This window comes from Micromesistius poutassou (genome assembly GCF_964030765.1).
Source record: "Micromesistius poutassou genome assembly, chromosome: 8".
In the NCBI taxonomy this organism is placed as follows: domain Eukaryota; kingdom Metazoa; phylum Chordata; class Actinopteri; order Gadiformes; family Gadidae; genus Micromesistius; species Micromesistius poutassou.
In genome coordinates, this window is record NC_140278.1 from 7,768,878 (window position 1) to 7,784,732 (window position 15,855).

Genomic DNA, 15,855 nt, shown 5'->3' on the forward strand with positions numbered 1-15,855 from the left:
TTGCTCATCTATATGGATTTATACTGTTTCCGGTCTGGAAAAAGTACATAAGAACCCCTGCGGAGGTCTCGTCATCAGGTCTCCTCATGTCATGTTATGTATTTCACTCAACAATTCCCCCCCCGGGATAAATAAAGTATCTATCTATCAAACTCGATCAAGGTCCAGGTAGACCAAGTCGGAAGAATCGACGTCACAACGATAATGGCAATGCACATTATGAATGGGAAACAGTTGTGTGTCCTCAATTTGTGTATATGCTGTTTAATTAAGCGTTTGTGTTGTAAAAACTATACAAGTACTTTTCTAATGGCATTTCTATTTCCACTGTTGATTTGTGTTAGGAAAAAGTCTGTGCAAGCCCGTTGTAGCCTAAAGTCGTTTGAACCAGCAAAGTCTATGGCTAGACTCCGTTGCGCAGCAACCATGCAAACAAAAACAACCTTACGGCGCACCGCCATGTTTTCTGGACTGTTGCAATGAAACGCTTTCAGATCAGATGTGTCATTCGGTCATATAAATCCGGGAAGGAATGACCGGCCTGGATTGCCAATAGAATGCGCCAATACATCTATGTGGACACGCCCACTTGTGATGGCAGAAGAGGTAGATTTCCAAAACAGATTGTAACGGCTAATCCACCTGACTCTGCTACACGCACGCATGCACGCACGCACACACACACACCATTCATTTGGAAACAAAATATTTAACTTTTAAAAAATTCAATACAATCAATTATCTACGAGAGGGAGACCTACTAGATCTATTCGTCCACGAGGAGGTCTTCAGAGTTCTTTTCGGTTGGAGAAGTAGCGATATACTCGGCCCTGATTGATAGAGATGGAGATAGGGAGACCACAGAGTGGAAAGAGAAAAATGAAAAAGGTGAGATGCCGATTAAAACATGAAATCAGAAGCAGAAGAGAGGTGAGAAGAAGAGAGGGGTGTGTGTCTGTGTGTGTACTGACATGCTCTCCCTCTGCGCCTCCCCAATGGAGGCTGCGGAGATCTTCCCATAGCAGTAGATCATCTCCACCAGGAGCCACAGCTGTAGACCGATGATGGAGACGTACATCATCACCTCCGATATAATGGAGGCCACAGGCCTAGTCGCTTGGGGGGGGGCAAAGAGAGAAATTGATATTATTCTATCTGGGGACGGCAACTCCTTAAAGGTGACGTATTATACCACCAGGAGTGTGTGTGATTATGGTGTGTTCTAGATGCCTCGGACACCAGCCTTCCGAGTGTGATGTCATTTCCTGTCTTGTAGCGCTCATAGCATTCCCGTTTGTCTTTGTGATCATGTCATGTCATTGGCTAGTCATTGTTATTGTTAACTACATTAGCCTCTTTAGCAAACCAGCTCAAAAACGGACAACACAACTTTACATTGTATTGCACGCACTGCAACCGTGCAATGCAAAAATTGGTGACCGGAATAAAGAAGAAATTAAATCAAGTGTGTAAGAGCATTTAAAATCAACATTAAAATGACCAACGTGGTACAAATACAAAGAAAATAAATCTCTTCACGGGCGCAGCCATTTTTGTTGAGAGCGTTATCACTGAGCTCAGTCTATTCTCAGAATTCCGAAGGGGCACGACCAAAAGGGGGCGTGCCTCTGAGAAATGCCTCAAGAAAGCTGGGAGATTTCCCCACTTGAAACTCGGAAGGCTGGTGTCCGAGGCATCTGGAACACACCATTAGCCATTACAAGCCGTTTTGAAAATCTGCCTCTTCTGACATCACAAGTGGGTGTGTCCACCTCGATGTATGACCGATAGATTAGCAACGTTTGCTACAGTCCACCGGGTAGGCTGGTAGACTGATCTATCCAGCACACATCTAGGTGGACACGCCCACCTGTGATGTCAGAAGAGGCCTATTTTCAAAACGGCTTGTAATGCCTAATCACACTCACACCTGGTGGTATAATATGTCACCTTTGGAAAAAAAAAAAACGGGACCATTACTGTAGAATCCATCTTGTAATACACATTATAACCTTTCTTGTTTTTTAAGTGTTTTTTTCTTTGTACTGAGGAGGCCTGGGCTTGTTTAAAAAAAACGCTCAAGCACTCGAGTCAGAGCACGATTAAGAGCACGATAAAGGAGCAATGTTGATTATCCGACCAATCACAACCTTCAGAGTCCTTCACGTGCTCTGTGGCCATATGGCACAGTAATGTGTAATTGTCTGATGCATTAGTCGAACGATCGCTAAAACACTTCCTGTGAGGATACACAGAAGCATCAGACCCCAAGACAATTCAGAGGCCGATTAAACTGCTTGGCAAGCAGCTTCAGCAACTCGAGGAGATCAAGGAAAAACAAACAGGCTTCAAGATCTTACGTTTGACCACCACCGTGAGGGTGAAGTTCTTCTGGCTGTAGGTGGGGATGATGTACTCGTGGATCCTGAGGTTGCGGGTGATTTCGCAGCGGTAGAGCCCCGTGTCGTTGGTGGTCACATTGAGGAGGGTGATGGAGCCGTCCTGCAGGTCTGTGCCTGTCATGCTGCCGTCCCACTCCAAGCGGTTTTCAAATTGCGGGTCCATGATGATGTTCTTGTAGCTGTAGATCTAGCCATGACAAGAGGCTTTTAGTAGAAAAAAAAACCTACACACCTATCTCCTACCAATCTAGGGTAGGTAGGGAGACCCTAGGTCAGTAACAACCTAGGAAACATAACAAACAAGCTTGAGGGGAGAAATGCAAGTTTTCTCTGTGCATTGTAAACATGTATCCATTGCTATTCCTGTATCATTATTGTAAGAGGTGTATCTTATTTCCTGATTGTCGTCTCAGATCAAGGGTTGTTTGGGGCTCCTCTATAATGCATGTGATGCTTTTTGAACCACTCTGCTGGCTCAGAGCTTCCTGCCTCTACAGTTGATTACGTTAGAGTGGGGTGTGGAAGGAGGCCGGAAAGATATCAACTTGCTGTGGTGGCATGGAGAGTACAGAGGCTACAGCAGATATGCTAGGCATGATCGCCTAGTTCATATATATATATATATATATTCACATAACTCTATGAAAAGTTTAGTTCATCGAATATATATACAGTATATATATATATATATATTGTTCGAGTATCACTAGATAGTTTAATATACAATATAAGAGAATGTAGATAACTGAATATACTGGATATATGGGATGTAGATAGTGTACATGGGCGCTAACAGCTGAGGTGTGCACCTGGGTGAGGGTCTAGGTGTGTACCTGGGTCTAGGTGAGGTGTGTACCTGGGTCAATGTGAGGTGTGTACCTGGGTCAGGGTTTAGGTGTGTACCTGGGTCAGGGTTTAGGTGTGTACCTGGGTCTAGGTGAGGTGTGTACCTGGGTCTAGGTGAGGTGTGTACCTGGGTCTAGGTGAGGTGTGTGTACCTGGACGAAGCTGGTGTTAGGGACTGCCATGTAGTACCAATCAACAGAGGCCGTGGCAGGGACCTCCGCCCTCCTCTTGCAGCAGATGCAGCCCAGCTTGAAGTTCTCATTGGCCACAGCCTCTGTGTCCGAGTCCACCTCCACACATGCCCCCCAGGACCGCTGTCCTGGCACAGGGAGGAGAGCATCAGAAGCAGAACCTCCTCTTCCCTTCCACATCTCACCTCCACTCCAGCGACCCAAACATCAGCTCATCTTGGGAGGAGTTTGGTTTAGCAGCGGCTATGGAAACTGTCCTCATGTATGCTCTATGGCCCAGTCCCATTTCTCTCCCCTTAACAAGAACACTTGCTTTGAGTACCCTTAGCTGCAAGTCAGCTACCGAGCTGGCTAGCGTTCAAGGGTTGATTTTAAGGGAAAAACAGCACTCCCCCTTGCCCCTTGCAATACTTGCCTTAAGTATTGGGACACCCTACCACTTTGCGGGAACACGCAAATTCTAGGGTTAGGGCTCAAATCTAGGGGAAGGGGGAGAATTGGGACAGGGCCTAAGTTTAGTTTTTCCCCATTATAGTTGCTAATCGCATGCTTTTAAAAAAATTTGTATTTATTTAATCATTAACTTCTGTTTATTCCACTCGTCGTTCCAAAAGATGTTTGGTTTCTTTGAGGGGACTGAGGGGAAATAAAGACTTTCTGGTGGTCGGTCCTTCATACATAGAAACATAGGTCTATATGACATCATCATCATGATCTTCATCATCGGCCGACTCAACAAACCTGCAGCTCCTCCTCAGCATCGACCTCAACCATTCATCTTTCAACTTTGACCTCTGGGATGAATTTGTTTTTTTTGAGTTGTGAAATAATGGATCGGAAAGGGGGGGAGGAAACAAAGTCGCTTTTCATCAGAGTTCCCCTCTGGGTGGTGAGGGAGATGTGGCACACACAGAGAGAAAGAGAGAGGGAGGCTAGTGGCAGGGGAGGGAGGGAGGGAGGAGGGGGGAGGCGGATGAGCTTGATAGAAAAGAGGAGGAGATTAGAAGGAGAGGAGAATGTTAAGTTCACAGCAAAAGAAGGAAACATTCGACTTTTAATAGCGGTTACTTTAACATAATATAGCAACAGATTATTAAGTAGCTGGTGGGGGTTAGGCAGTGAGTACAGAGACAGGTCATTAAGGAGCAGGTAGGGGTTAGGCAGTGAATACAGAGACAGGTCATTAAGGAGCAGGTAGGGGTCAGGCAGTGAGTACAGAGACTGGTCATTAAGGAGCGGGTATACAGGGTTAGACGGTGAGTATAGAGACAGGTCATTAAGGAGCAGGTAGGGGTTGGACAGTGAGTATAGAGACAGGTCATTAAGGAGCAGGTAGGGGTTGGACAGTGAGTATACAGGTCACTCCAGAGTAAGCAAACCCCCAAATATTACATTTTCTGTAAAATACAATAAATCTTCTACTTCCAGCTTAAGATGGTTTTGCAGAGTGGTCTTTCCTATTGGCTGCACATCCTAGCCCGAGCAAGTGTGGCATGGGTTTTGACAACAGCCATCGCAATTGCAATTTCTGTAAAACTATCTCGACTGTCAGGACGGCTCAGATCAAATTTGGTGCAACTCGTAGGTGGACCTTCTTCCTCTGGAATAGATGGTTTACTGACCCAGCAGGTAGGGGTTGGATGGTGGGTTATGTGGTTAAGAGTTGTCGTGGATGGAAGGGAGGAGAGTGGTGGCCGGGGAGAGAGTCAAAAGGGGAGAGGAGGGGCAAGAGGGATGGGGGGGTTTCCATTACAGGGCTGCCGCTTTGTGCATAGTGTGTGTCCACTCATTGTACACACACACACACACACATATAAATACACATACACAGCATGTAGCTGTTAGCATTTGTCCTAAAACACATGTAGATCACGGCTCCTGCAAGCAACAGGCCACGCCCATCGACTCACCTTGCATCAGGAGGAGGACAGGGAGCAAGAGCCCCAGCACCCACATCCTGGAACAAACACACACATGAATGCACACGCACAGGCCAGCCATCTTCTACAGTCTTAAATGTGTGTGTGTGTGTGTGTGGGGGGGGGGGGGGGGGGGGGGGGGGGGGGGTGGGCTGAATCCTAGAGGCTTTGAGGAAAAGGGTGGAGTCATCCTCCAGGAGTCGCTCGAATGAGGCAGGAGCTAGGGAGGGACGTCCGCTCTGTCTGATTCACGGCCACCTCACCATACTAACTATATATTATATATTAGCTAAGAAATAGGATATGTCTACTTCCTCATCGGACAACACGAGAGAATATGAAAGTATTATTTTCTGAATATGGATAGAATATGAAATTATTCTTTTCTTTTCTGTCTCGCAGGTTAAAATACGGTGAGAGACAATGAATTAAGAGCCTAAGCAGCCAGGATAGATGAACGTATATAAAATAAATGAGGGTATGGCAGAGAAGTCGAACTTGTTTTGTCTAAAGGATAGGCCTACATTTGTGATTGCCGTTAATTATCCAAAATGTGTACTTGTTTTCCGCGGCGTGTCGGCTGAACGTGTTCGATCTTATATAAATAGTTTAAAAAAATAGGCCCACATTGAAACTATCAATAACTTCTATGTGTAGGCCTGCATTTCATATTAAACATGTCCAATTAATTAGAAGCAGTCCGTTATACCTGTCTTTTCTTGGCGGTCTCCTTGATGTCTCACTGCGTTCTTGGAGCCGCGGGACCCGGTCGTTCCTGCCTTCACACCGGGAAAGCTAGTGGATGTTTACAGTGACGGCAGAGACGCGTTCAGCAAGCCGCTATTGAAGGCTATTAGCGCATAAAACTATTCGCAACGGACTGTATGTGCACTTAACAACCACAACACAAAGAGCCGCTGCATGTCCGGCCAGCGAACATAAAAAAAAAAAGATTACAATCCGCTACAGGTTGACTTGCGCTGCCGCTGGAGGGGTGGGGGTGATGAGCAGAGGTGATGGCGAGGGCGGAGGCTGAGTGTGTTCCAGATGCCTCGGACACCAGCCTTCCGAGTTTCACTTGTGACGTCCTGTCTCGTAGCATAGCGTTCCCGTTCGTCTTTGTGATCGTGTCATGTCATTGGCTAGTCATTGTTATTGTTAACTACATTGGCCTCTTTAGCAAACCAGCTCGAAAACGGACAACACAACTTTACATTGTAGGCTAATGCACGCACAGCAAGACCGTGCAATGCATACATTGGTGACCGGAATAAAGTAGTAATGTCATCAAGTGTGTAAGAGCATTTAAAATCGACATTAAAATGATCAACGTGGTACAAATACAAAGAAAATACATCTCTTCACGGGCGCAAACATTTTTGTGGAGCGCGTCATCACCGAGCTCGGTCTACTCTCAGAATTCCGAGGGGGCCAAAAGGGGGCGTGCCTCCGAGAAACGCCGCAAGAAAGAGATGGGAGATTTACTTGGACCTCGGAGGCTGGTGTCCGAGGCATCTGGAACACACCATGAAATGTTATCGCAACCCGCGACCCGACAGCTCTCCCAAGAAACAAAAGGGGTTTCATACAACTTTTCCAATAGGATAAACAGTGTTGCATTTGTCTTCAATCAAACACAAAAGTATATTATATATTAATAGGGTTAGATATATTTTAAATTGAATTGAACTTCATTACCCAGACTCCTTTGAGCGTCAGAGTGACGTCGGCAGAGCAGACGGATTCAACATGGAGGACGCAGTGACCGTAGAGAAGAACCCGGTATGACAAACTCAATTTAATTTATCACATATTTCTCCAAAGAAACCCTACAGTTTCATTATATTTCGGCTAGTGTGGGAAAACAGTGCTTTATTGTGTGTCGCATGACCTTGTCATTTCATAAATGTGAGATTAAAACGACACACATCTGAACTAAAACAGTCATTCAATCTCGACACAACTGCTATGTCACGCCAGTTAGATAGCAGTTAGCTGCTAAAATATGCTAGCTCGAATTTAGTGTGTTTACAGATGCAAGTAATTTACACTTGATCTTGCAATTAAGCTCAACCTGATCACTTGTGTTTCGTCTTCATTGTTTCACCTTAAAGTGTTTAAATAGATAATTTGACGAGATGACTCGGACGAGTTTCATGGCTAACGTTTCCTAGCATGGTGTTAGCTAGCTAGGAAATTGTGTTTTTTAGTAAAGACAATGATGATGATCGGCTTAATTTATACGTTTTTAAAACCTACGATTGTGCAGTGCGATGTCTATATATATATATATATATATATATATATATATATATATATATATATATACAAACACTAGAAGTACATATTTTAGGAATGGAAGACAACTAAAATGTTTATGTCCATAGATGGGACAGATTCGTTCAAGTGATTTGAACAATGAAATCAACAGATACAAATTAGAGCTGATTATGTCGTTTGTGAGAACCTTGTTGTGGTATCGTGAGTTTATGATAATGCTGTAGTGTTTTTACTCAAAAATGTGTGTTTTGGTGTAAGTGATGATGTTATTGTGGTCATATATTAATGTTGTTCGGGATGATGCTGTAGTAATAAACTTTTTGTATGAGTGATGTTGTAGTAATGATGTTTTAGTGTTATCGATGATGCTGTAGTCATAACATTTTAGTGATGATGCTATAGTGTTTTTGTTGTTAGTGATGATGCTGTAGTCATGTTTCACTGATAAGTGTTAGTAATAATGTTGGTGAGGATATGATAGGTGTTGATAAAAAATGTTCCTATTTAATGATGATGTTGATACTGTGGTGTTGGTAAGTAATGAAGTGATAATGTTGTAGTTGTGTTGGTGATAATGTTAATGTTGTGTTGTTGCAGGAGGAGTTACCTGTGATGCAGAGCTCCAGACCCCACACCGCCCTCTCCTTCCTGGCACCGGAGCCGGAGGACCTGGAAGACCTATACAGCAGATACAAGGTGGGATGGGGGACTTTAGTTAGTATTGAGTATCTGTTTTAACCAATTAAACACAGTCTGTATGTATGTTAACTCCTACATTTTAACTCCTACATTTTAAAGACATCGGTCAGGTCTGATAATAGTGAATCCGGATTTCCACAAAACACATGCTTACCATTCTTTGCATGTTGCAAACAAACCATTTGTTTTCATGTACAAACAATTAGGGATGCACAATAACTTTTTTTTTTTAACCGATACCGATAACTTTCAGCTCCTAAAGGCCAATACCAATATCAATAACCGATAACACACACACATATACATATATATGATCATGACATTGTTGCTCAGACATCAGTAGAATCAACGGGGGGTTTAGGGGGGCGGGCTTGCAAGGGGCTGGATATGACGTAGGGTCCACAACGGCCCCTGTCACTCAGGTGTGTTTTGGTCTGACCGCAGCAACGGAGGCAGAATAGGGAGAACTCATCACGATCATCTTAAATGTTGCTGCAGCGATGCATCATATATTCTGTTGCATCCACAACATCCGTATCGATCGATGAAAGATTGGAGCATTGGAGTCACAGACAAATAGAAGAAACAACGAATAAGAAAGGCGTCGCAAACGACTGCGTTACCGGAGGAAGAGCGTCTTTTTTTGCTTCATTTCACATCTAACAAACACTGGGACAAATGTAGTGTGTCAGTTTAGTGAAGTAGTGAACGAGTCTGGTTGTCTCTGTGCCAACGTGTACTGTAAAGTTAGTGAGAATAAAGTACAAAAAAAAATAGAAAATACAGCCTTTCAATAATCGGCAGCCACTTCATTCCGACCTATAAGCAGACCCACTGCCGGTCAAAGGTAAGGGTGTTACCCCCGAGAGAACATCGACGTCTCCCCTGTGCTCTCGACTACGGTCTGGGAGCCGACAGCAGGAAAGGTGTAACATAATAAAAATAAACATTTTCTATATACGCGTGCAGCTGTGAACTCATGTATTGTAATTGATTGTATGATGTGTACTTTTAGGGTTACGATAAGACCTTTAATTTAGCGTTAGTGGGAGCGGGGCACTGAAATTATAAAGGCTATGTTATCGGGGCTATTCATCATGATATCAGACTTATCAGAATGACGTAATAATTTCTGTTATCAGCCCAATAATTATCGTGCACCCCTACAAACAATCCTTATTTTCAGTTAACTTCTTCGTTTGATATTGAGCAACCAATTGAGACACTGTCTGATGTTGTGACCATGCCCCTGCTCTCCCTCTACAGAAGCTACAGCAGGAGCTGGAGTTCCTGGAGGTGCAGGAGGAATATATCAAGGATGAGCAGAAGAACCTAAAGAAGGAGTTCCTCCACGCCCAGGAGGAGGTGAAGAGGATCCAGAGCATCCCACTCGTCATTGGACAGTTCTTGGAGGCCGTAGACCAGAACACCGCCATTGTGGGCTCCACCACCGGTACATCATCACTTGTCAAATACAAGCTAGCAACCACCTGCTAGACCCCAACACGTCTCCTTTTAAATACCTGCTAGAACCACACACGCATCCTCGTAAACATTTCCTAGAACCCAACACTTGTCTTTGTAAATGCCTCCTAGAACCCAACACAGGCCCTTGTTAACACCTCCTAGTACCCAAGACCTGTCCTCCCACAAACTTGCTAGAGTCTATATATAGAGGTTCCATAGAAAACTGTGAGATGAACTGCCAAGATTCTGAACGTGGCAAGTGTGAAATCTTTTATTCAGTAGCTGGAGATGAGATGTACTCAATAGTTCTGCTGTGTACCCCTCCCAGGGTCGAACTACTATGTCCGCATCCTGAGCACAATTGACCGAGAGCTGCTGAAGCCCAATGCCTCAGTAGCGCTCCACAAGCACAGCAATGCCCTGGTGGACGTCTTGCCGCCTGAGGCCGACAGCAGCATCATGATGCTCACTGCCGGTAACCCTCCACTAACCACCCTACTAACTGTTCCGGATTCAGGAATGACCCTATGCAGGAAATGTTCCAAAACATGTTCCAAAGCAACTTGTTAGAATGACTGCATGTTTGAAATGGCGTAATGTAACGTTGACCAAGAGCTTTTTAAATTGTTACTGCATTCAAAATTAACAATATTGGAGAGAGTTGTCTTCCCCTGCCAACTCCTCCACAGACTTGAGCTGGGGTACTAGTGAATCTGCGCCTTGTTGGGTCACAGTACCATGGCAAAAACAACAAAACTGTACAATGGAAATGTGCCATAAAACTACTGTGGTTTCTCCTCTTAGACCAGAAGCCTGATGTGATGTATGCGGACATTGGAGGCATGGACATTCAGAAGCAGGAAGTCAGAGAGGCAGTGGAGCTGCCCTTAACTCACTTTGAGCTTTATAAACAGGTGTGTGTGTCTGTGTGTCTGTCTGCCTGCCTGCCTGTCTGTGAGAGATATACAGGCATGGTGTAAGGCTGGCTGTTCTCCCTAACTCTTCTCCTGAACCCTCAGATTGGCATCGACCCACCTAGGGGAGTCCTGATGTACGGACCTCCAGGCTGTGGAAAGACCATGTTGGCCAAGGCAGTGGCGCACCACACTACAGGTATCCTAAGACCACCCTACATGTATCTCTCCCCCCAACCACCCTCCAGCTAATTAACCCCGACCACACACTACCGGTAACTCACACTCACTTAAACACAACAGGTAACTCAACCCCAATACCACCACACTATAACTAACTCACCACCACCTGTCAGATAACTCACCCCCACCAACACATCCCTAAAGGTAACTGACAAATGGTAGCTAATGTGTGTTTGTGTGTTTGTCCATGCCAGCTGCGTTTATCCGTGTGGTGGGCTCAGAGTTTGTCCAGAAGTACCTGGGGGAGGGTCCTCGCATGGTGCGAGATGTCTTCAGGCTGGCCAAGGAAAATGCCCCCGCCATCATCTTCATCGATGAGATTGACGCTATTGCCACCAAGCGCTTTGATGCACAGACCGGAGGTATGACCTGTAGTACTACATAATACTACTACTACTACTAATGGTGGTATTACCTGTAGAACTACAGGTAATACCTACTTCTACTTCTACTACTTCTACTTCTGGTGGTATGACCTGTACTACTTGCTACTACTACCATAACTACTGGTGGTATGACCTGTAGTACTACATACTACCATAACTACTACCGGTGGTATAACCTACTCTACTTCCTACTACTTGTATTGGTATTTCCTATACTACATACTAATTCTATCATTAGTTCATACTTTCATATGTATACAAACTCTTACCTGTACCACCTCCTCCCCCTTGCCAGCTGACCGAGAGGTGCAGAGAATCCTCCTGGAGCTTCTGAACCAGATGGACGGCTTCGACCAGAACGTCAACGTTAAGGTGAGTTTTCCTCCCTACTCTGGACTTACAGGGCCCCTGTTTAAACCTGTCTTACTTTGTCTACAGGCCCCTGGTTTTGAAGTAGGTCCTGCTGTATCTACGGGGACCAGGTCTAACTGTGTTAACAGCAACCTGGTCTAGACCTCTCCCAACTGTGTTCACATGACCCTGGTCTCACTGTGTTTACAGGGATCCCATCTAACTGTCTATAGGGACATGGTCTGAAACCGTTTTTTACATGAACATGGTTAAATTATATCTGTATCTAGATCCAACTTGCCTAGGGCTGGGCCGAATATGTAATTTTAATTATTGGATAATTGTATGTTTTTCAAACGAAAAATTCATTCATTAAAAAAAATACAGAAATCAAGTAAATATCTGCATTCACTTTGCCTAACTTTTTCCTTTTCTTTCCCAAATTGGCTCGATTCATCATAACAACTGTTTTCCATAAAGCAAAACTACAATATCACGTAGGATTTTTTTTTTAATGTGGCACTCATCCGTCCCACTCGGTTATTGCCAAAAGGATTATTAGGTTATTCAGATATTTTTGGTCAGCCTTAAAACAAGTCTTGGAATGTCTATCCTTTATCCCAGGTGATCATGGTTACTAACAGGGCTGACACTCTGTAATGTTCCCAGGTGATCATGGCTACTAACAGGGCTGATACTCTGGACCCAGCCCTACTGCGTCCAGGGCGTCTGGACAGGAAGATTGAGTTTCCTCTCCCAGACCGCCGACAGAAGCGTCTTGTCTTCTCCACCATCACCAGCAAGATGAACCTGTCAGAAGAGGTGGACCTCGAGGACTGTATCCTTAACATACGTTACAACTAAACCAAACTTATATAGACTAAGACTACTTACTATAGACTACAAGAGTAATGTATTTGCTGAAAAAAAATTTGGGGGGGTTCGTCGACCATAATTAGCCACCATGTCTGCAAAATTCACATGCATTTGTAAGCATGTATCCCGTTGGTGAGTGGACCAGATGTGACAATACCAATGCCAGAGTAGAAAGTAGAACCATCATTTTTGAGGACGGCAGATTTTTATGGCTTCACTTCTGCTTTCTTGGTAACTGCTAGTTTGTTAATGTCAACGATATTGGTTTGGCTCACAAAATGCTGGCTAGCTGATGTGAGTTGAGGAATTGCGCCTTAGTTTAGACATGGGCGATGAGGCTCTAGCCGGAGGGTTAAAGGGGTAGTTCAGGATTTTGGACATCGGGTCTCATTTCCAAGTGAGCCAGTGTTAAGTGTTAAAGTCTCCAATGATAAATAACACACTGGCTCACTTGGAAATGAGACCCGATGTCCAAAATCCTGAACTACCCCTTTAAGGTAAGATGTGGCGTCCATGCCAACGGTCAGTTCTTCATAGCAGCTTCTGGCTGAATAACATTCCACTGATTGTTGTAATCGACCAATCAGAATTACATTTTCAACAAAGCTGTGTAAGATAAAGAACTATAACCACCAGACTAATGACTGTTTGACTAAACCGCAGCCTTGTGGGGCTGAAATTGGCTGACAGTTGTGTTGCAGCCAACATGCACCAAGTATTTCCAGTGTTCGTATTATGGGTTGTTTCCTTGACTCCGGCTCAGACGTGGCGAGACCCGACAAGATATCTGGAGCCGACATCAACTCCATCTGCCAGGAGGTGAGGAGGGCTGCTGCCGTTGGCTCCCATTGATTGGTTCAATAGTAGAGGTGCTGCCATTGGCTCCTGTTGATAAGCCTTGGATGTGATTGGCTGTTCTGTTGTGTTGCAGGCTGGCATGCTGGCAGTGCGTGAAAACCGGTACATCGTCCTGGCCAAGGACTTTGAGAAGGCCTACAAGACCGTCATCAAGAAGGATGAACAGGAGCATGAGTTCTACAAGTAGTCTGATTCCCTGCCACCTCCTCCATCACCTCCATCAGCACCGCCTCCACCCTTTCATGTCTGTCTGTACAATGTCTCTTGGAGCTCCTCTGCCTGTCTCTACAGGTGGTGTGTTTGGGGTCTGGGGGTATAGGCTGTATTTAACCCCACTGTATCTTTGTGTTCTCAATAAAGAGCTTTTCCATAAAACCAGGCCTGGGTTCCTGTGATGAATATGGTCTACCTCATCATGTTGTTCTGTCCAAAATGAGACGAGTCCATACATTTCAAACCTTTTTCACACACACGTTGGACTGAGATAAGTAATGTCATTCTGACGGAAGGGAAGGAAATCCACAGCAAACCTGTACTGTTAGACGATTGTAAGGGTTTAATTATGGATTTACATAAAGTTGATTTCCATGGAGCTGATGGCTGTACATCTTATAAATATACTGAAGAGTCCTGAAACGTTCTCCACTGAGCATGTGTCAGAAACCTCACAATCTGGACAGGAGATTGGGATACCGGTGGGATAGTGTGTTTCTACAACAGCAACAGAGGAGAATGTCTGCCCGGGTCTCTCTGTCTCCTCTTTCCTCATTCCCTCTGGTTCCGTCACTGGCTTGACTTCTCTTCGTCGGCCCAGGAGTCACAGCAGCTGAGGCTGCAGTTCGCCGTTTAGACCACATGGTGGAAAAATCCTATAAATTTTAGTCTACGTTGTCACAAACTAATCGAAGCTCATCGGAATAATGTAATTTCATGATAATGTATTTTATTTGTACTAAAGGCTGCATGATCATCGTGCATGTATTCAGAGTATTTTATGGGGGATGTTATCTTAGCGATACCACCTTGTTCCCCGGCTGAGTGGCAGGCATGTGGTCTGTGACCTGGTCGAGGAAGTACGGAAAAAGTGTCAGGCTGGCTATCTCTGGACAAAAGAACTGAGGTGTATATACAACGTCTAGTATGGTGAGGTCCGGTCCTTATCCCCTGCACACTGTGCGACACAAACCCCAGAACAACGCGTCCAGGTCACTCTTGGTCATGCAGGGACGCTGGGTAAAGCACACCTGTCCGTTCCCATACGGAGCAGATCTGTCACACAACAGTCATAGTATAATGTATGTGTGTCAAAGTATAATGACCAACTAACGTTGTAAAACCGACTTACCGATAGAACTAAAAACACAAACAGAACCGAAAACATTTAGCAGTAAGGTAAAACACTGGCCGAAAGTGAATCAGGGATGTGACCACTAAGACACGCACGCACGCTCGCGCGCGCGCACGTACGCACACACACGCACGCACGCACATGCACACACTCTATTGTCTATGTTTTCTACTGTCTGTGTAGATACCTGGCTGTTCGCATAGGTGAGAGTTTGCAGGGGGTTGGGTATCTGGGGGTTGTGTCGTACGTGATGTGATGTTTTGTGTTTGTGTTGTGTTGTTGTATGTGTGTGTGTGTGTGTGTGTGTGTGTGTGTGTGTGTGTGTGTGTGTGTGTGTGCGTGCGTGTGTGTGTGTGTGTGTGTGTGTGTGTGTGTGTGTGACTGGCTGTTCGCATAGGTGAGAGTTTGCGGGCGGCTAGGTATCTGGGGCTTGTATCGTATGTGATTTGCTGTCTGTGTTATTGTATTTGTGTATATTGTGGCTGGCTGTCCGTATAAGTGAGAGTTTGCGGGCGGCTGGGTGTCTGGGGGTTACGTGACTTGCTGTTTGTGATGTTCCATGTATGTTGTGATTGTTCTGATGTGTATGGTTAGGGTATGAACACTAAGATTACCCTTGATGTTTTCTTGGTCTCTATGTGTATAGAGAGGTGTATGCACACGTATACTACACTTTTTAGAATATTTTTGGACTACAACATGTTTTTAGAAAGGTCTGACCAGGGACTGGGGTTGCAAATTAGCCAACGGCTAGAAACCTTTTACGTAACACATCTACAGACATTGTTATGGCATTGACTGTGATAGCTATGTATGTAATATGTGCGCTGCATTGTCCCTGACAAATAAACAAATAAATAAATAAATAAAGATTGCTATCATCGTTCATACACTCAAGTTAAACTTAATGTATGACCTATTATTTGAATAATTTCCAAGACATTCTACCTTAATCCAATAAAAATATTTATGTTTGATTTTAATTGATCCAGAGTCCCAGTTGCAGAACGGATGATTTAATTAAACTGAAGAACACCATAAACAACAACCACCTTCTTTTAAAGGGTAAGATCAA

The 15,855-nt window shown here is 44.5% G+C and overlaps 2 protein-coding genes across 2 annotated transcripts; one reads left to right on the plus strand and one right to left on the minus strand.

The window, feature by feature from the left end:
- Window positions 1-766: 766 nt before the first annotated feature.
- scn1ba (sodium channel, voltage-gated, type I, beta a) lies at window positions 767-5,395 on the minus strand (the record flags this gene model as incomplete). Its single annotated transcript, XM_084472410.1, has 5 exons — window positions 767-830; window positions 972-1,116; window positions 2,361-2,589; window positions 3,401-3,567; window positions 5,350-5,395. The coding sequence occupies 5 exons, from the start codon at window positions 5,393-5,395 to the stop codon at window positions 767-769; spliced, it is 651 nt and encodes a 216-aa protein (XP_084328536.1).
- Window positions 5,396-7,090: 1,695 nt separating this feature from the next.
- On the plus strand, window positions 7,091-13,811 carry psmc4 (proteasome 26S subunit, ATPase 4). Its single transcript, XM_084472280.1, has 11 exons — window positions 7,091-7,140; window positions 8,236-8,334; window positions 9,604-9,790; window positions 10,133-10,279; window positions 10,609-10,718; window positions 10,824-10,917; window positions 11,156-11,323; window positions 11,643-11,719; window positions 12,368-12,536; window positions 13,338-13,393; window positions 13,506-13,811. The coding sequence occupies exons 1-11, from the start codon at window positions 7,108-7,110 to the stop codon at window positions 13,617-13,619; spliced, it is 1,254 nt and encodes a 417-aa protein (XP_084328406.1). The 5' UTR covers window positions 7,091-7,107; the 3' UTR covers window positions 13,620-13,811.
- Window positions 13,812-15,855: the final 2,044 nt, after the last annotated feature.